This window comes from Corvus hawaiiensis, chromosome 26 (genome assembly GCF_020740725.1).
Source record: "Corvus hawaiiensis isolate bCorHaw1 chromosome 26, bCorHaw1.pri.cur, whole genome shotgun sequence".
Lineage (NCBI taxonomy): Eukaryota > Metazoa > Chordata > Aves > Passeriformes > Corvidae > Corvus > Corvus hawaiiensis.
This window is the reverse complement of record NC_063238.1, coordinates 12,698,293-12,720,478: the sequence shown is the minus strand read 5'-3', so window position 1 is coordinate 12,720,478 and position 22,186 is coordinate 12,698,293. Positions and strand designations below refer to the sequence as shown.

The 22,186-nt window shown below is 35.5% G+C and overlaps 1 protein-coding gene across 3 annotated transcripts in view; it reads left to right on the top strand.

Annotated features, from left to right (window-relative positions):
* The window catches only part of UBE2W (ubiquitin conjugating enzyme E2 W), a 36,916-nt gene extending 20,330 nt beyond the window's left edge, over positions 1-16,586 (top strand). For all 3 annotated transcript variants that reach the window (XM_048286154.1, XM_048286155.1, XM_048286153.1), the window contains exons 3-6: positions 1,096-1,198; positions 3,666-3,821; positions 4,959-5,034; positions 9,287-16,586. In XM_048286154.1, coding sequence (XP_048142111.1) covers positions 1,096-1,198; positions 3,666-3,821; positions 4,959-5,034; positions 9,287-9,300 — 349 coding nt within the window. In that variant the 3' untranslated portion in view covers positions 9,301-16,586. The remainder of the gene's footprint in view (positions 1-1,095; positions 1,199-3,665; positions 3,822-4,958; positions 5,035-9,286) is intronic.
* Positions 16,587-22,186: the final 5,600 nt, after the last annotated feature.

Sequence of the window (22,186 nt, the reverse complement as noted above, 5' to 3'; positions counted from 1 at the left end):
GTATATATGACAGGAGGATGGAGTGGTGGGGAATAGGATCATCAGAGTTGCCAGCTGGAGATAGCGACTTTTCTGAGTACCCTGCTGTTCTGCAGAATCTCAGTGGCCTTTCTTGAGTTGATGTAAACCTTATCTGAATATTTCTGTAGTCTCTTTACCTTATCGTGTTGTTTAGATTTGTAAAACTCAATCAAAGGTGAAAAACCAAAAATGGGAGTGATGCTGCAAAGGATGGTATTAAGTGGTCAGCAGTCGAACTCCAAAATTATAGAAGTTAGATAGCAGAGTGTTGCTATACATGTTGAACAATATGCAAAGCATCTGATTTTAGGTGTATTAAAAAAACCACAACACAAACCAAACAACAGTAACATGCCCACATACAATACCACCACCCTTTTCCTCAACAACTCCACCTGTCAGTTATTTTAATGTTATTATGATGGAAAACAAAGAAGCAGAGGAAAAAGAATACTGATATGTTGAGGTGTTATCTTCATTACAAATTCAAATTATCCTTTTTTTTGTTTTGTTTGTATTTGCTGGGACACTTAAAGTTTTACACTATTAACTTTTCTAGTTTTGATTCCATTATCTGCCAGATACCATTTGATTTCTGAGTTTTTTCCAGATGTAAGTACAAGATGAGCTTTGCCCTTTCCCCTTGGATACAGATTTCATTTTAATAAACTTTTCCTTGACAGAAAAGTAGAACAACACAAAAGAGAATGTGTGCTAGTTTGTTTCCTTCCAAACTTGTTAAGTTTTCAAGCGGGTTTTTTATTTCAGCTTCGTTGTCTCACATTAACAGCCATTTCTTGGGAACTGACAGGTCTGTGTGTGGTTCAAGTCATAATTACATTTATAGTTTGCATCGTTGTGTCAGTGCCTGTATGCAAAACACCAAGCTTTTTTTTTTTTTTTTTCAAATACAGGCTTGATGTATTGCCCACGTTGGTGATTGTTACAGTGTTAGAAGAGAAGTTAGATGGTCTGGCTGTGATTGATACTTGATTTGATAAATCCTGTGCTCCAGGAGTAGAAGTATTAATTTGTCAGTCCACAATGCTAACAGCTTTTTCCCCTGTTCCTTAGGTGGATTGTAGACATGGAAGGTGCTCCAGGAACACTCTATGAAGGGGAGAAATTTCAGCTTTTATTTAAGTTTAGTAGTCGGTATCCTTTTGATTCACCTCAGGTAACTGCTACCTTCTTTCTCTCTTATTGGTGCCCTCAGGTGACAGCTGTATGACATGCTGAGTATTTTGTCATCCACATAGTAATCCACCTGTGAGCTTCACTTACTTTAATTTGTACTAAACACATTGTGCAGATGCCTTTTCTTTAAAAATGATTCTCCAATGAAGTATGGGGCTCTGATGTCTGCTTGTACTGATGACAGTAGTGTAAACTGGAGGCTTCTTTGATTTAATATTCATGTCCTATGAAACACAGGGTAAAGTAGGAAGATCCTCTTTACTGTGATGTAGGAGCCAAGTAAACAACAAACTGCTGCTTCATCCCTTCTTACTTTCAACATTTTTTTTTTTCCTGTTTGATTTTTAAGACTCTTGCATCTTCTCTGCTGCCATTGTTAATACAGCTGAAGCAATACTGTGCTTCTGGTAGGGATTCTCATAGATACATGACATGTTTGAGAGGCCTGCAAATAGTGTTGTAACTGAGCTATGAGGTACTGTGTTGGTTTCATGACAACCTAGAGAGCTGAAGGGACAGCAGCACTTAGGGACTGCAGAATGTGCTGTATACATCCACTCCTCCATTACCTGAGGGAAATGTTTCAAAATATAAGAGTAGTGGTCAGCTGTCACCCGTGCTTTTCTGAAAAAGGAAGGAGAAAAGCAAGAGTGCCTTAATTCTTGTCCTGTCTGTTTCGGCATAGACTTCTAGAAGTGATCTCTGCAACTTCCGTCATTGGTGTTAAAACTGAAGCACAGAGCTGTGAGAGACACTTAAGCCATAAAAATTAACATATTTTTAGGTACCATGATAAACACTAGGATGCTGACTTTCAGTCTTTTAAAGAACAAACTGGCCACCTGTACTTTGCACCTCATCATGTTTACAAGGTACTACTTCTAGGTCCACAAGAGAGTAGCCAGTTTAATTGAGTTCCAAGTTGTTTGTCTTCATTACCCAACCTATGTGTGGCTCTGTGCAATTTATTGTTAAGAAACAAATTGGATCCACTCATCTACACTGATTTTTATCACAGAAAACAATTGAAAATTTATGTACTGGATACTTGATTGTTTTAGATGGCTAGAATTTCAGTTTTTCAAACATTGCTGTGCAGTAGGGTCATCCTGTACTACAAACTTCTTGGTCATAATTACGTCTCCTGCCAATCTATTTACTGCAAATTGACAGTTTTCACTTCTGCTGCTTTAATCACGTGGTTGTTTCCTGCCTTGAGATGTATGTTGTCTGTCATAGTGTGCATGCTTTTACTTACCTAGTCTGCCTAGTTCAGGTTTTCATGTAAAAATAGGATATTAGTTACAAGTGAAATACATTACAGGATTATGAAGGTAAACCCTTCAATGCTTCAGCAATACCAGTTTAAAGACCTATGAAAGATCATTCTGCATCCAGTTTCTCTTATGCCTTAGAAACCTGTCTGCCATTTTGCAGATGAATTAAGCTCTCTAATTTCAGCTTCCTATATGATGAAGGTGTTGCTTCTTGTCATCAGTGATGAGGTGGGTGTGTTGCATACATGTTTACATATTTATATGCATACCTAGGTAGCTTAAGAAACACTTAAGAAACTGCTGGCTATTATAGTTATGAGTGGTAGAGATTTATGTTTTTATTGCATAAAAGGAGTTGGAAAAGGACTTCAGGAGTATAATACTGATATGAAGATTTCACTTTTACTCTCTTTCCGTTGGTCCTGAACCAATGATATGTTTGACAAAAACTTGATGTAAGAGCAGTAGTTGTCAAAATTGCTTTTCTAGCCTTTTTTTGACAGTAATAGTATCTTTCAATAGAGAGGAGTTAAGGTTCTAAATGCTTTTCTTCCATATTCACCTATGTCAAAAGTTTTTCCATTTGAGTAATGTTTTAAAAATATTTCCTATTTGGTACCTTACTTTGGTTTCACAAGTCCTTTATTTATAGTTAATAAGATTGATGCATTTTAATTTTTTTCTTCATGCTGGAACCTGTATGAGTTGTCCAGAATATAATTTCTGTTATGTCCAGGATTATAGAAATACTCATTTGTGAATCTTGTGCTTCTTGGTGTATTGTGGCTTATAAAATGATTAAAATCCAGTGTTTTGGCTAGACAACTGTATTCCTTAGGACATGGAACACTGAGGCTGCAAGATACTGAACTGTCTTTACATTGTTACCTTTGCATTTTTCTATGCTGTATAAATATTAATAGAAAATCCCCTATATTTAACCATTTATTTAACTCCAAACCTCACTAGTTATTTAGGCTTCCATTGTTTATTTTACATTTCACTTAATAGTTTCCAAAAGTGAATTAACCCACCGTGGTAAAGTGTTACTTAGTGTAAGCAAAAATGGCAGACCTGCTTCTTAAATAAGATTGTATTTTTTTCCCCAAACCAATACAGTTTTATTTAAAACGTGGACTATAAATTAGTTATTTTTGTTCTTTTTTTTAGGTCATGTTTACTGGAGACAATATCCCTGTTCATCCTCATGTTTATAGCAATGGTCATATCTGTTTATCCATTCTAACAGAAGACTGGTCTCCAGCCCTCTCAGTGCAATCTGTTTGTCTTAGCATTATTAGCATGCTTTCCAGCTGCAAAGAAAAGGTATGGGCTTTTTAAGCACTGTTGAAGTAGAATAAGTAAAAGTTAGTAATTTTCTACTTTACAAAGTGAAATTTTCATTTCTCAAATTCTAAAATAGGCAAAACTACTCTACCTACATTTCTATTACTGAGAAAATACTAAGCCAGAACTGCAAAATAAACAGTGCAGTAAGTACTTTGCCACTGTTTTCATGGTAACCTGCTTATATATCATTATTGGAAAAAAGTAGGGGATGGAACCCTTCCAGCTGCACTAACTGTGAAGTTCAATCATGCTTTAGGACTATTCTTTGTAAAATTATCCTTCCTCTAAAGGCAGTGCAGAATGACTTGTGAAATGTCTTTAGTGCAGATGTTTCTAAGACTTTGCATCTGTACAGTTTCAGTGAATTTGATAATTTTAATTTCGGGGAAGTAAATGGTGCTGAGCTGCTTTTGTGGCACTCATACCTTAGACCTTTTTGTAAAGAGATTGCCCTTTCACTTTTGACCATTTCTTTTGCAGAAGAAATGTCTGTGGAAGTTAGATGTGTTCAGAGCTTGTCCATATGTGCTATCCAAACATGCCTATTTATTTTGCATCCTGATCAGTCCTAGTCATATATGTAGTCAAAAAACCACCCCAAAAATGGCTTTGTATTGTATTCTATCCTATGAGTTTTGTATAATGATGACAATTATGAAGAATACTCTAAAATGTGAAGCATTGATCAGATATAGATATTTAAATTCGTTTGTTCACCCACTCTTAGCTGAGCCTTAGAATGGGAATTGGATGTAATACGTCAGAATTAGATTCCAAACTGCAAAAGAATTTAATTTTGGGGGGTTTTTTGAACAACAGCTGTTCCTTGTGGGTTGGTTTCTTTTGTTCGTTTGTTGGGTTTTTTTCCCTTTTTTTCATTTTTTTTCCTCCCCTTATTTATCACCAAACTGATATTTTTTACTAATTTTTTTCTTGGAGTATCTCTAGTAAGAATTTGTTACCTGGATCTTTAAGAGACTTTTCTTGACAAAAATGCCTGTTACCTCATTTTCACTGCATTCACATGGTAATCTTTCATAAGCTTATTAAATAGCTCATGTTTTACAATATGAGGATTGTTTGATTATTTGTAGGTCTTTTCTTCTGTTGCAGAGACGACCTCCAGATAACTCATTTTATGTAAGAACATGTAACAAGAATCCAAAGAAAACAAAGTGGTGGTATCATGGTAAGTATCTAACTAGGACCAGAAATTTTTAACTTCTTTTCAGGATGAAGACAATTAAAATATAGGGAAGTAGGATAAATGTGTTCAAAGCATAAAGCTATTTTTTTTTTTTAATTCAAAAAGTTTTTTAAATCCTGTTTCTGAGATACTCTGCTGGGACATTTTTTTCTACATCACATTTGAGTAATTCTTGGTGGAAATGTAAACATGTTTTAAATTGTAGGATTGACTTTGAATGAAGTTCTTGTAAACTGTATCAATCCATGACAAGTTTAAATTTTGGGATCGGGGAAAGTCCGTTATGAAACTAGGTTTTGCTTTAAACCATTTTTTTTTGTTATGGTTATTAACACTTAAAACTTTCATGGTATTTGTAAACAGCTATGTGTTTTGATAATTTCCTTACTCTTAATCAGAATTTCCAGTATGGGACAGTTGACTGACTTTAAAGGCTACTAAGAATTAATACTCAATAATACAGTAATAAGATTCTCCATGGACACAATAACAAAGAAAAAAAACATATTGAAATTGCTAGTGTCTGCAGTGCTAGTGTTGTGTTGGGGTACTTGTTTCTTTGTTTGCTTTTTGTTTGAGGCTTGCTTTGCTTTTTTTTTTTGTGCTTTTTTCTTTTCTTTGTGTTCTCTGTCTTGCTTTACGCTGTGTGGTTTCTTCCTTCTGCCTCAGCATTTGTCATCCTCTACCCAGAGCTGCAGTTGGCTATATGTGCTTGTCTTATCCACTCCATTGGTGAGGAAAGAGAGAAGTAGGGGGTAGAGATGGGCCGTGCTTTGTTTCTCTCTTCTCGTTAGCACTGCTTTCCTTGCTTTCCCTAGGAAAATTCTGTACAAACGGTAGTTATTGGAAGCGCAAGTACTTTGGGAAGGGATATGTTAGAGCAGGTAATACTGTATGCTAGTGTAGTGCAGGAGAGTTGATTCCATCACTGCCTCTCAGTGAAGGTTCCACCATAAGACATCCTCTATTTTTCATGGCTTCCCCACTCAGGATATGTTCTGTCCTTGAAGTGAAACGAGAGCAAGTATTTTGAGGCAGTGAGAGTTCATGACTGGAGAGGCAAATGCCAAAGTCTTCACCCATAAAATTCTTAAGGTTCTTAAAAGCCCATGGATGGCTTAACAAGAAAAACTTGATAGTTTCATAGTACTTGCTGAGGCCCATGGGATTCTGACATATGGTAATGTAACAGAATGAAACTCTGTTTCTCATAATACAGTAATAGTATCTCCAAAACAAGGTGCCTTCAGGTACAGTAAGAAAAGTGCTGTATGTCACAAGATTAAGATGCATTTAAGAGACTTGGGACCATCACATGGTTGCTTTTAAAATTGACTCTAAGAATAATAATCACATTGCATACAAGGATGGATTTTTCATCCTCACCAGATTATTCAGCAGTCACCTTCTCTTCTCTCTCTGTTTTCATGCTCTTGTAATGTGTTTGGTGGTTCTCCATTTCTAGTTTTGGTTTCTCTTAAATGGCAGTTTTGGAAGAGTTTTTGTTAACTTTCTATTTTCACTTGCTAATTGTTTTTAAAGATAAACGGTAAAGTTCCATTTATTGGCTTTATCTTGTGATTAAAATATGTTCTGTCTAGTTTTAATTTGCACTAGTCTCATTTTGATTTAGAACAGAAATCTAAATGGAGAACAGTCTGCAGATACTACTTTTATTTCTTAATCATGAAATACAATTTGTGTTAAACAGGCAAAACAGCAACTTAGTATGAAAAGAAATCTGAGTGACTGATTTTGAAGGTTGCTGTATTATTATGACTCAAAACCATCAAGGTGCTTACGGTTCGCTGAATGAGTATTTTAGTTACTATGAAGTAACTGTGCAAGGGGTTTTTTTCTGGAAGTCAGAAAACCTTACCCCTCCTCAAATTCAGAGCAACCAAAAAAACCAACCTGAGGCAAGAGAAAGAAAGTTCATTTAAATAACTCATACTGTCTTGCTTCTTGATTTAAAGTTCATTGGGCTCCCCACTGCTTTAAATTCTTACATTAAAAAATAAAACATACCTTATGTGCACTGGACAAAAATTGCATAAACGATAGAGTGTTTTCCCTTTCCAGTTTTGTGTGCGTGTCATTTCCTTCTCTTCTCAGTTAATTTTGTTTCTCCTCTGTGGACGCAGAACAAGATTGCCAAGGCAAGATTTTTAAATTGTCAGTGTTTTCTAAACAGGTTTAAAGAAATGGTACATTACAGTAAAAGGAAGTGTGGAAAAAATGCTTCTGTTATGTTTATTTTCTGCTCATGCTTCAACTGAAGTGTCAAATATCTAATCTTGTGGTTGAACCACTTTTGGCTGGGTAAATGAGGGAAGAAAAAACAATCCCACCCAGGAAAGAAAAAACAATCCCACCCAGGAAAGAAAACCAGCTGTCCAAGGGTAACTACTGTGTGAAATTAAATGCCAGTGCTAATATGACAACCTGTGGAGGGAGATGCAGAGTGGTTCTGCCACTTCTGCTGCCAGCTGCCCATTGGACTGATTTAGCTTTAATGTGACATTGGAGCTCTGTGTTTTGAAGACATAGGAAGAAGTCTGTCATATGTAATAATACATGCATTTGAAGGAAAATATTTTTTTCCGGTATGTGCCTGGAATTTATTTGCCTGGGAGCAAAATAGTCCATGGCTGGGAGCTGATGTAAAGCAAACCCATATGAGCACGGATTTATAAAGTGGCACTTTGAGACATATTCTGACATGTGTCTGCATTTAACTTAATACAGAGTTTTTAATCTCTCATATAATCCCTGCATCCCTGCCCCAACACAGCAGTTTATTCCACAAGCAGAGTTATGGAGGTTTCTTTACTACAAAATGGTGTCCTCACAAGCCCTGTTTTAAAGCTCCTGATCTTTGATAACTGAAAATATTTCTAGATTGTCTGCCTTATCCAATGTCTGTTTCAACTGTGCATTTACTTTCCTGCTGAATTTCAAGATGAGAGTTGCTCATGTTGTGTTAAAGACAGAGGAGGATCCTCCAGATACAGTTTACTTGGGCATCCAGACTGAAATTGGTTTCCTAAAGCTGTTGTCTTCCTTTGTTGTTCTCAGGAGGTAGATTTCTTTTTTTGGGGGGAGAGGGGGTGACACATGGGGAGAAGGGGAAAGGCAATGGTATTTGTTTTCAACCAGCACTTCCTTGTTGCTTTTGGATTTGGAGGTTGGTTTGCTTTTGTTTTTTATTTCTAAAGTAAGAAAGTGTTTTCTCTGATATTTGGCCTGAATTTTAGTACACCATTTAAATATCCCTTCTCTCTCCTTCTCTTGCGTCCTTGTCCATTATTTTTATCTGTACAGTAGCCTACTATAAAATTGAAGAGTTTTTTTACAAGTAATAGCATTGATACAGTGTTTTCCCATGAGGATGTAGAATGTTTATGAGACAACATTTTTTAGGTGTGGAGGTTACAAGTCCTGTAAAAATAAGCAGACAGTAAGTTTGCTTTCTGTTAACAACTCAATGTTTACTGCCAGCAGGTGCAAATATACTGCAGGTTGATGTGTGAAGGAGAACGTTTAAAAGAAAAAGCATTAATATGGAGCATAGTGCACAAAAGATAGACATAGAACATGCATCTTTGTAGTATGCTCTGTCCAATCACAGTATCTAAAATTTAGTATATGTAATTTGCTTTCAGGTTTAAGATTTTAGAATTATAGTAGTAACCTATTATTTTTGCATAATTCTGTCACCTATAGTTTTGTGTTGAATCTTGAGAAATAGATGAATATAAATATATGTATATACATATATATATATATACACATATAAATGTATAAAGGGCTGAGAATGCATCAGAAGCAGCCCACTCTGCCAGGTCTTACCCCTATATATTCCTTATAAAAGGATGTCTTAATTCGATAACTGTTGTGGACCTGCTGTACTTCAAGGGTGCAAAATGCTAAGCATATTTGATTTTTCATTTTCGGCTTTCTAAATATCAAGCATGGAAATTACTATTGTTTTAATGGAGCACTTGCTAATACTAGTATCTTTGGGGGTGTATGTGTATTTTGGAAGTTTAATTTTTGATACTCTCTTTTCTCCCTGAGTCATTATTGAACAAAACCCCAGAATTATTCAGTCAGGATATTTCCTCTGCATGTTACTGTCTATGCTAGGAATTATTTCTGCCTATAGCACCTTGCTAATTTGGAATTAGAATGTTAATATGTTTTCCATAAATGCTCTTCTTTTATTTTAAAGATGACACATGTTGATGCCACCATTTGGTGATCCTCGTAGCAGAAGATAGTCCTACTGAGAAAATGAGCACTTTGATCATTCAGTCTTTGAACTTTAACCTTTGACTGGAAGTGACCTATAGGCAATGAAGACTACTTCCTTTGACTGCATTTTTACTAGTGTGCATTCTGGGCGCATGTTGATCGCTGGTTCAGTCCATGCAACTGACATGCTTTTATTAGTCATACAGTATTAATGCAGGTGTCCAGAAATGTCAGAATAATTCCATTATTTTTATTTTAAGCTTTGGAAGAATTCCAGGTCTTCATATATTGTGCAATAACACTGAGCTCCTTGGCGGTTTTGGTGCATCCATTGCCGGCAATGGACGTTGTACCAGGGAAAGGTTTTGCTCCTGCCACAAAAAAAGATTGACGCATGACAGAGTTTATGAAAGTTTTGGCTATATTTGGATTATAAGCAAGGGATTGACAATTACCTTAAATCCAGCCCATTCTTTTATATTTGGATTCTATGCACTGTGACCACAAAACTAGCAGCATGAGTTAACATGCCTAGCTGAAGGACTGTAATAAGATCATTACGTATTTATTAAATTGTTTATCTGCTGTCAAATTATTTTGACATGGGCAGTTTTTCAAGTGACATTGGCAGAGAGGTACAATGTTATCCCTATGGTGAAATAAAACTACTTTTTGTATATAGTTATTCATATCTCTGAAGCAAAGGTATGAGTAATTTAGGGTATGAGTGATTTAAACAAGAATTTATTTTGGAGATAGAGGATGGCAGTGATACAACTGAACTTGCTGCAGTCCGTAATTGGGCTTGTAATTTGTACTTTAGAGCTTTTTCCAAATAGATTGCACACTGTTATTTCCTGCTAGCCATCAGCATGAGCCCTACTGCCTACACCAATATTTCATTTATTTATATGTTCGAAAGCAATCCATATAACATTTTTTTGTTTGCATTCACTGTTTCTTTTGTGTTGTATGTCATGTTTGAATGTTACAAAACAATATTTTGATTGAAAAGCTTTGTCAGAAGATATTTTCATGTAAATTATTTCTTTATCTTGTAAGCATCATCTTGTCTTTTAATCCTGTATTATAAAAAGAAAAAAAAATACATTTTTGACAGAGGCTTAAAGTTTTCACAAAAAAGTGTGGACCTTCTTATTTAAGTTTAGACTAAAGTATATTTTCTTAACTTGCTTGTCCCACGTAGCCATGCCAATTTTTCCAGACTTTTCTTCACCAAAAAAACAGGGGAAAAGCCTAAAATCAGACATTTTTCTGTGGAGCAACATTTATTGAAATGATAGTTGTTCTCAGCACTCTGTAATATTTTATACTGCAATTAGGTTGTCTTTTTAGGAAGCACTTTTATAAACTTAATACCTTTACACATATGCAAAATTTCTATAATTTTTTTTTACTGTTGCCTTATTGTTGCACTCAAAAAAAAATTCAAGCAATTAATGCATGAATGTCTAAATCAAGTAACAGCTTGATGTAAAAACAAACAAAAGCAAAAAAAAAAATCCCTAAACCCAATCGAGAATGAGTAACTACAATAACAAACAGAAAATTGGCTGAAAAGACTGATTTCTTTTTTTTTAATCTGCTGTATGATAACTGATATTTTATAGCCTTGTACATACTTCTCTGTTACCTATTGTTTAAAACGTTAAAAAAAAAGTATAGATGCCTAACTCAGGGTGGATAGAGTTTAGATGGATTTGCTTCAGAGAAGTATTTTGTACAGCATCAGAACTGTAGATACTGGTAGTGAAGTGAGGCTGCAATATACTTCAGGAACTGCTTGTTTTTTTCTACTGTACTGAAAATATCTCTTGGCCTTTAAAACTCAGTGGTTAAATCTAGCTTTGGATATGAATTTGATGAGTGTATATATTTTCACAATGAGCCTTTGAAAGATAGAATTCATTTTCTTTTAAGAGACAAAAAAAAAGTCATTTTAAACAAAAGAGATACTTATGCTCTAAACTTTTCGTTTAGCAAAATCTTACTGTTGTGAGTTCATCAAACCGGTTATTTTTGGAAATGGTTCATATGAAAGAGCAGTGATCTGATACTTAATCTGTATAGTCTTGTTAATTGCTCTATATTAGTTGAAACAATTGAGAAGTTAATGTATGAATGGTTCACATAATGGATCATATCAAAATAGTCCACAGGAAAGAGACCTTAATGTGACCAGGTAATGTCTGAAGAAATGGCTTAAGTACATCTCAGATTCAGTTATCTTTTCATATAGTGGCTTCTGAAACTACAATACATGGTTTCAGAGAAGCTTTAGGACATACCATATGTATTTTGTTGAAGTTGGGTGTTGTAGTGCAAAGCATTATACATTTATTGACCTGTGCTATCACATGGACTATAGTGAAGTTAAATAACCAAATTTATGCTGCTGTTTAATAAACTCCCATGACCTATAATATACTTAGATCAAGAAAATGCAAGGTAGATTAGAAGAGAATGTACCTCAGGTCTTTTAGTTTACAGTAGAAATGCCTCATTGGTTCTCTTGTAGATCTGTGGGTAAGTTCACCTATATAGAGAGGGCCAAGACAAAGCTTATATACCACTCAAGCCCTCAAAATAATGCAACTATTCTGACAGTGCTATGATGTCCTGAAAAAGGGCTTGAATTAGATGAAGGTGGTGCCATCCTTTCCCTAGGGTGACCCTGTGTATGTAACTTTCTTTCACTTGGAATTTATCACATGGAATGGTCACAGAATTGGCTTGAAACTATCTTGCTTTTATTTTGTGTCAATATTCCTGTTGTTAAACATTTTGTTTTGTGTTTAGTGTCTTTATACTATAACACAATAAATTCTTGTTTTAAAATAGATTACTACCCTTGAATGGAAATGTGTGTGGACCTTTTCATGGTGGAGTGCAGAAGCACAGTTCCTTAAATTCAGCCACTCTTGAGACAAAGCTGCCAGTAATTCTAAAGTGTTGTGATGCATATCGGAGAGGAATTTGCGTAACAGCAAGGTGTTTCCTCTTTCTCCAGAGGGTATCTGTTGTAACAGCTGAAGGAAATAGCTGATTTAAAAAATAAAAATCACTAAGATGTAATGCTTTCATTTCTCACAGATGATCAAATACTTCTTAATCATGGTTTTTTTTGCCATTTGACAAGCACTTAAAATACTTAATGAGAAGTTTCAGATGCAGGATTCTTGTTTGCCTGCAGTGGTGGGAAAAGAGTTTTCTATTATTTTGCCAGCATGTATCAGGACTGTTTAATTAAATCTGTGCCTCATACCAATAATTGCTTTCAGTTTTGTACATTTTTTTTGGTTCAAGAGATGATGTCTGCTGCTTTGTGAAAGGCAAGGCACTGCATACCTGAAACATGTATTTTTATGAAAAATTAAGTTTTTAAAATTCATATATTTTGTGTTGTGAGAATTATTCTGAATGTTTATTTTTTATTTGCTACTTTTTTTTGAAAGTCTGACAAAAGCCTAAGATGTGAAGTATATTTAAAGGTATGATTTAAGGAGACCATAAAGTTTCCAGGTCAGTAATTAATGATGTTTTAAAAAGAAAGGGGGGAAAGTCCTAATTAAGCCCTAATTAAATTAAAAGATTTGGAAAAGTGCAGCTATAGAATTCCAAGGTTTGGAGGAAGCCAGTATGGTTTTTGCCTCCTCTGGTAGAGCAATTGAGCATTATGTTGTGTTTGCATGCTCACAAATCCTGATCATTCTAAAGAACAGGTTTGAATGAAGTTTCTTTTGAAACCAGTTGCTTTTAATCAATATCACCCAATCCAATCTAATAAACCAATCCACTCTAATACACAGCGGTACCTGAATAGTTGGGTGTTGAACTGAATAAGAGGAATTAAGCTGTCTCAGTGATATTCTATCTTCAGCTGCAGTCACACAGCAGCATGGGAAGAGAGACTTTGGATTTGGTTTTTGTGCCATGTACTTGTTGGCCTGTTGTTTCTAGGACTAATAATAAATTTCCAAACCTCCAGGCCTTAAAATACCTTTATAAAATTGAAAGAGTAGAAATATCATGAGCCACCTTTTACTATAAAATATAGTTCAGAAATACAAATTTGAAGATACTTAGACTCTGTTTTTGTTTCATTTTACTGATAATAGCAGTGCGGGAAAATCTGTTCCTTGCCATTTCTTTTTCCTGCAGATTTTATGTACTTTTTAAATAGTGTCATGGGAGTTTTGATCAGCTGATGCAATGTAGCAAATTCTCTCTGGAGCTACTTAAAGTGAATTTTTAAAAATTACACAGTAAGAGCATTTCAGTACCATTGTAGTTCCAAAGTAATTTCTATCCTGAAATATGTAGGAAAAGCTTGTAGGTTTCATTCAGATAATTATTTTGTATTTAAAAACCAAAAATGAAATGCAGAATCAATTGACTGTGCAGTGTATATCAATGCAGAGATTGGATTTATAAGCCTGTGTCCATAGTCTCTAATATAATACTTCGTAGGAGCTTTAATGTGTGAGTCAGTAGGAGTAGGTTAGATTGTATTTAACTCCCTCTACTTTACATACATGCTTTGTGCAGTGTAACTTAGTCTTTTAAGTGACATTTTTCTCTTGACCTCTGCTGTTGAAGGGGCTGCTTGCAAGAGACTCTTCTGAATAGGAATCCAGTGAAGAATTGAAAACCATAATGATGGCCTCAAAGAAAGATGTTACAATCTGAAATCCTGTAACACTGACCTCAGTTCTTCCCTCATGCTGGCCTGTTTTTTGTTATTTAAAATCTCCATGATAAGACCTTTAAACTTCTGTCTTGCCTTCAGCAATTGGGAACCTGTTTTCTTCAAGCCCTTTGAAGTGGTTTGTGCCAAGTAGGTCCAGGTTAAATCTGTTCTGATGAACATTCTGGGCCCTTTCTCTTCCCAGGACTGCAATATTATCTGGATGCTGCTAATGCAGTTCTCCAGGGCATTTAACCCTTAAAGATAAAATCAAGCATGGTTCCTGCTATTACCAGAGAAGGAGGAATTTGTACTCCTTCCTTTCCAGTCTAATGATTTACATTCCTACCTTGCATCTAACTTTATTCTTGAGTCTACACTGAGATGATTTATCGTGGTAAACCAGTAGGAAACTGACTTAACAAAAAGTGAAAATCTGTCTTCTCAATTAGCAAATTAGATCAACTTGATGCATAATCAATAGTTTCAGAGCTAGTGCAGGAAATGGAAAGCATTGTGTAGCTGGAGTTCGGAAGGTGGGGGCTAAAATATGATTTGTATCTTTAGAATTTTCTGCATAATTTAATGTATTAGCAGCCTTGTGTTATGCAGAAGCTGAGTTATGTGCTATGAAAAGCCTGAGAGCTGGAGGTCTGGACTGCTTATAACAGTCTATGGCAGGGGACTCTCCTACCTTTTTTGACTCTTTTCTAGTAAAAGAAATCTGAAGTTGTTCAAAACCTTCAAGTGATCTGTTACCTGTCCATTTAGATGCCTTGAATTTTAGTGCTCAGGAACAGGTTGGCTTTTTGTGTTCTGTTCTGGGGTTTTTTTGTTTTTTTGGTTTTTTTTAAGTATCAAGTCTGTAGTCAATGTTCTGTGAGGATATTTTCAGTTAACTTTTTATCAGATCAGTGTTGTCAAACCTTAAATATAGTTACAGATGCAGTGAAACTGTTCAGAAAATGCCAGGTATTTTCCAGAAGGAAGGCAATAATGTTAAAAATCAATTGTTCTTGAGATCAGATAAAAAGCCAGATGTGTTTACAGTCATCTAACACAGAAAACACTTGTGTCCCAAGTCTGAGAGATCTCATTTGTCTATTGTATACTTCAAGAACAGGACTCTTGCACTCTGGTAGGAGGTTTTCAAGACAAAACCACACTGGTCATCATCTCATCCCTTCCTCTGAAGGCCTTGTTCAAGGAATGGATGAAACTTGGTGCCTTTGATCTGTATTTATTTGTGCTCGGTCAATGAAGAATGTGTGACAGCTGTTACTCTGACTGGTGATAAAGTATGAATAGCTCTTGAGTCTCATTCTGTAAACTGTCCATATGTCTGCAGAAAACATTGTTAGCTATGTTTCACACGCACAGAATAAAGTACATCTTTATCTACTTGGTGTAGACAATTTATTGAAGATCAGAACTCTGGAAAATGCAGTATAGGATATATATGTAACTAAACAAATGACAAAGAGAAGTCGTTGAATCTCCAGATGACTTAGAGTATATCAAGCCTAAAGTCTTGATTTGCATAAGGTTTTAAATTTGTGGGGTTTGAGGTGAGGGGAGAAATTGGGGGCATCATCTTGCACCGGTATCTTCTGTCTCACACTTGGTCTTGGAATATAACTCTTTTAATCTCTTAAGTATCTGTGTGTTGTCATCTGCCCCAAGCAGAAACTACTGTCTTAAGCATTGTGCTGGAGTAACAGGTGGCTTCATGTTCCTTAAATAATAATAATCCAGACAGTCCTGTACTGGGACTGATTTTTTCAAAATGTCCTTCAAATTGTGTTGACCAATACAATGAGAATACCACATGGAGATAGGCTATGCTCACAAAGTAGGGTGGGAGGGAAAACAACCAGTTCTTGAAGTTTTATGTTTGATAGCATCCAGAAGAGTCTCTAAAAATCAGTGGCTGGTAGCATGATGTTTTGGGATTCTGTGTTTTTGGGATTTTGGGTGGGGGTTTGTATTTTTTGTGGTGTTTTTTTGTGTTTTGTTTTTTTGTTGTTTTGGTTTTAAGAGGACATCAGTAATTGCACCAATCTATAATTCTTATGTTACGAAACTGGGAAAGGGCAAGTGCAATGCAACTGTGGTCATGATGCAACTGAAGGATCAAGGTCCTTCCTGTATGAAAACCAGTAGCAGTTTGTTGAGATGTGCTCTATTAAGGAAAAGAGAAAGGGTAGCCCTCTCCATGAACTGGGGTAATAGGTTTCTTTTTGTCTTTGCAATAGTTTTTCCAGAAACAGTAATAAACTGAGCAAAGTAGATTTCATACTGTGCCTGATGAGATTTTGAAGCCTTGCAGGTGGAAAATAGACTGAATGCAGTAGTTTGCTATGTGTTTTGTAATTCTGAAAATTTCTTCTGTTAGCTTCTTTTCTTTAATCAGTAGGAATAGACTAAATCATACGTAAGCACTACTTATGTCTTCCTGGTATCTTAGGTACTATTGGGAAATGCTGTATAGGAAAGCCTGTAATTCTTTTCCCTAAAAGCTTCTCTGGATTATTGTTACACTCAATTAAATAAATCACCTATTTCTATATGTTGCCCATTGGCTACTTTGTAATGTTGAGGGTTTTTTAACTCATTTCTGTGCAACTCTCTTTGAAAGTGAACATTATAAAGGCTTACCATTTGGATATTGGTATAAATTGTTATTTCATTCAGAAGGCAAGTTTCCTTACATTAGTAACTGTAGCATGCAATATAGTATGGCTTAGGTCTTCCTGAATGATTTCTGAAATGTAAATCCTTCTGAACTTTTTATTCAGTATTGGATGTACCTGGGTAAGTATAACAAGAATTGTCTTGTGCCAGCTAGCTCGGTCTGGAGCATCCCTGTACACCAAATTTAATGTCTCAGGGTTTTCTTTGGAGTAAACCAAAGATCTAACTGGAAAATTTGTGGTGATCTCTGTATAAGTTGATTACCATACTGCTTTGTGGTGAGATGGTTTTCTGTGTATTTCAAGGCAGTTATTAATGCACCAGTGTTTGATTTTGAGAATGGATCCTGTCACTGTTGAGAGTTTGTCACATGGTAAAAGCATTTACTTAATTCTTTCTGTTTGCTAAGTATTATGGCAGGATTTGGTCTCTGGAAAGGAATCCTGCTGCATGGTCTGCACCAGAATGCTGCTTCTCTCTGTCATAGAGCTTTATTTCTTGGGTTTGGACTCAACAATAGTTGTATGTGTGGGTACATACTAAAGGTGGGTACTAACCTTGCTTAGGCCATGCATTAATTGAGTTGATTTTAGTGTATATCAATCTTTGTATGTTTTACCTTACTTTATGTAGTATCAAACACCTTATTAATTGCAGCTTTTAAATGAAAATAGCAAGATTCCATCAACATTTACATTTTCATTCATTATTTTTTTTTTAAAGCAAAGATACTGTGTTAAAAATAATGCAGATAAAAGGAAGGGAGAACTTGCTAGCTTTTGTCTGGAGGTTAAAACTTACAAATTCTTACAATACTCCTTTCAAATTTTAATTTTTTAATCTAAGGTATTTTTTCTGTTGTCTTTGTTTTTCTTTTATCAAATGTGTGTATGAATCCGTAATACACTGGGTTCCATAGTGAACTTAAAATGTAGCAAGGAAACAGATAAAACCGCCCCAGGATTTTCAAATCAGTCTGTAAAGATGCAGTGCCTTGTAATTTGTTTATACTTTTTCTTAATATGGCTTTGAAGAATCAAAACATTGTCAGACATGGGGATGTTACCCTAACTTCTATGAAGGCATGTGGGCACTGGTCTTGTTTAAACTTTCAGAGAAGTTCAGAAATGTACAGACTGCCACGGACCTTACCTTTTTAAACATTTTTATTTATTGTTCCAGGTAATAGATTGGTCCTTTTCTCTCATTAAATGAACACTGACCTTCTCAAATTATGTGGGGGTTTACTCTTGCTTAAATTGTCAAATCCAGCAACATTCAACCATCACAGAATGAATGCTTTTGGTAAATTATTCGCTGGGTGGGAAAGGTCTGGCTCAATGATGTATTATACAGCAACATTTTAGTAAAAATATCCAGTTAGTGCATTTGTGTCAATTCTCAAAATATCTGAGGGCTCCTATAACTCCCAAACTCCTATTGTCCTGGCATAGCTAGAACATAATGGCAAACTGGTTATTGGTGATGGTGCAGGATAAGGTGGGAGAGTTTTATTTTATCATTAGTGGAAGAACGTTGCACTGACTGCTCATTAAAAAAAAATTATGAATTTAGAACTGCTGCAAACCTTACTGTCTACTGTATTACAGCTTCATATAGCAGTAGAATTTAGTCCAGCTATTTTTGTCAGTTTATGTGCATGACTGTATTTGTGCTTCATTACAGACAGTAATTCATAATTTTGTCATCAGACCCAAAAAAACTATACTGAGAGGTGGTGTCCTAATTTTGGCAGGATTGTGAAATGATGTGAAGCCAAACAACTTTAACCGATTTCATCTAGTATTGACATGATTGATCTCACTCAAATACATGATTGTACTATTTGTTGGTTGCTGTCCTCTGAGAAAGTTACAGTGCTTGTTGCTATAACATGCATAATATACAGCAAACTTATTGCAGAGTAAACTCTCTTGGAAATGGATATTTTGTAGGTGAAACCAAGGACTTCAGTTGCATTTAGTGTAGGTGTAACATGCATTGATTCTGTATTTTCAGCTAATGTAATACCTGCTGCTTACTCAATTACACTCCACCTCTTTTGAAGCTGTGTGTTGTTACGGTCCCTAGAAGTACCAGGAATCTTGTTCTACGAGCTGTCACTTAAAAATTCGGCAAACTGAGAATGAAGCTTGTGTGTGCTGGCATGAGATAGTACTAACAGCAGATTGGAAGCATTGGTAATCCTCTAAAAATAAACATCATTTGAGTGACAATGCTGCCAGTTGCCCTTGCTTTTAGTGTTTCCATTAATGAGATTCTATACTTAGAAGCATATGTAGGCAATGCTTTATTACCATTCCTATTGAACACAATAAGCCCTTTATGTCATGTACTGAGTCATGTTTGCAGTACTGGTAACTTCTGAACCTTTTTTTTTGGGGGGGGGGGGGGGGGGGGGCCTGGGAGAGGGGGAGCCCATTTTCCTGTATGAATGCCAGGTACAGAATATTTCTCTTTTCTGCTCTTGCAGTTTGGCTTCATGTAAGTCTAAGGTAGTTCTTGTTCAAAGAGAATAATAATTTAAGAAATTACTGATTTAACACAGGTTTAATTTACTGTATAAATTTATAATCTTGCCCAATTTCCTTAAGTAATTTTTTAAACTTCTACAAAATGGTGGAAATACAGGTCCTTTTCAACTTGTTGCAGAATTGTTCTACTGTCCTGCAATAAAAGGTGTTTAGCAGTGTAACTTAATAGAGATGGATAGGAAGCAAATGAACTGCGCAGAATGGAAAGCCTCTTTCTACTGATGAATTCTTTGGACTAGTTGTGTCCTTTGATCTCTCTATCTGTATCAGGTAAATTTAATGTCACTACAAGAATGTGTTTAGTTATGAGTGAAATACTTAATTTTCATGTCCAACACTGGCCTTAACTTCAAGATGTAAAAGGCCTAATCCCTGCTTTCTCTAGGATCTAGTCTGTTACAGTATGCTACTTGTAAGGGTGGCAATAGCTATGATTAGGTACAGTCTCTCACAAGCATGACTCTGCAAATAAATGTGACTAGTATGGACACTGATTTACAATCTGAGTACATTACTGGTGTCACTTTGGTTATGTTTGAAATGGTGCTGTAATCTGTGCCTGCACTGAGAGGCGCTAATGAGAATCCAGAGTATTTCAAGATGGGTGTGATCCTCTCATACAACACTGTCAATGGAAATAGCATCATGTTTGGGCTTGTTTGAAGGCCCTTTTATGTAGTCAGAATGCTATCAGTAAAGCCAAACCCCCAAAAACCCCAGGCTTGTAAACAGGAGTTTAATCTTATAGAATCTATTGCTTCCATGGCCTGTAATTACACTTTGGCTTTCCCATACTTCTCCTGAGCAAAGCCAGTGTAGTCTCATCAGGTAGCAATGCCTTCTAATGCAGAAATGGACCATTTCTAAATGTCTGTGTGCTTTGTAATGGAAAACCAGTACACCATGATCTTCAGGTTGCTAGTTCTGTTATTCTTGCTGATTTATGAAACTGTAGTTACATCTGTCTTCATTGCTGTAGTCATGAGATGTGAATCCCTGGCTGACCTGAATTATCTTGGTTTTCTTCTGCCATTCTATGTTCTGTGCTTTATAGAAGTAATCCAAATCTTTTTGGTTTTGTGTTTTGGGGTTTTTTTTTTTAAATCCGGAAAACACATAGGATATTTGAGAAGTTTCCAATGTTCATAATGGGTGATGAACTTGTATTAAGTACCTGTGCATATACATACACAAAATTTATGCAATTACTATACATATTAACTAGATAGGCATAAGTAGGCAATGTCACATTTTCTGTAGTTGTAAGAAGGTGGGAGGGTTGTACAGAAAATTTTTTTCAGTACTTTGTGTCAAAAATAAATGGAAAATTATGGAAATAGCTGTCACAAATGTGCAGATTAAAACTAGAGACTTGGGGTTATCTTTGTGCCATTTTGGATACATGAACTATGATAATGAGTGATGTCAAGTTTTCTGAATGTGCAGTACAACTCCTAATATTTACTATAAAGTAATTTACCAGTATAATTTTAAAGTTTCACTAGCGTTATTAGAAGGGTAAAGCGTTTATTCACACATGGCTTTATTATTCCCAGCACTGATGTATGAAAGCAATGGCAGCAAGTAATTGCTAGGGAGTACAATGATACCTGCAAAGCAATCTGAATTTGGGCCTGTGGGTCAACTAATAAAGAGACGGCGTTAATACTTTAATGATAAGAGACCTAGATGTAAGCTGGTAATTGCAAAATCAGCACATCATTTTGGTTGTGTTCTAAAAAAATGATACTTTTTAAAGGAGATGAGGACCTAGAGGTTTCGCAATGTCCTTATACCAGCAGTGATGGAATTCAATATATGCTGACAAGTGCAAGTTCTTGTTCGCTTAATTTAGATTCTTGAAGTGATTGTGTGATTCATCTGGTTTAGGAAACTCACATTTTAGACATGAATCATCAAAGATAGTGTGTTAGTGTGAGTTGTTAAAATTCATTGCTTGTGAGTCCTTGCTGGAGCATGAAGAGTAAATGGCTTCCATTACCTGAGAAAACTCTTCACAGGATTTGCTTGTAGTTTATTTTGTCTTGGTTTGTTCATGCCTCTCATTCCATGTACTATCTAATGATAAATTGGTTTATTCATTTGTATACCATGCATTGTAGTAAAAAATCTACTTTTATAGTCACAGTCACCTGTAACTGGGGAGAGCAGTTGTCTGACCAGACTTAGGTTCATTAATAATATTGGGTTTTAATCAAATATAATCCCACACTCTTGGGTTTTGCTTTTAATGATTGGAAGAACATTATTTTAAAAATTAAGTGACCCATTCTTCTAGTACTAAGCTATTAGAGGCTTTTATTCAGTTGAATGACTGACTACTGTAAATAATGCATTATTCACTTCTTATTGGTATATTATGAACACTCTATTAACTTCGTTATGCTTTCAACTTCAGTATCAAATATCATCCAAGTTCTTTAACAAGTAAATAGTACAGCTATGAAGAAACTTTATAAAACTATGAAACAGAATTCTGGAAGAGGCTGTAAAATATCCACTCTTGGAAATTTTCAAAAGGAAAGTGAGCAACCTGCCAATTCCAAAGTCACATGAGCTTTAAAGTTGGCCCTGCTTTGAGGAGGCAGGGACGGTGGTGGAGCAGACCTTCAGGACTCCTTTCCAACCAGTTCTGACAATCTTCTACTTCTTAAATACATCATTGGGCATTTTGTGTGGGGGTTCATTTTTGGTTTGCTTTGGTTTGTTACACCAAAGTGTATTGAGGGTTGGAAACTAATTTCTTGATGATTTCTTTTAAAGTTACAATTCTAATAATAAAATATATTTGTAAAAATGAAAGTATTTTGATTTTTTGCAAGTTAGTGTGAAAGTGTGAATTTTTTTTTTTTCTGAATCTGAGGTTAAAAATGACAAGGCCAAGTATCTTCAAGTATCC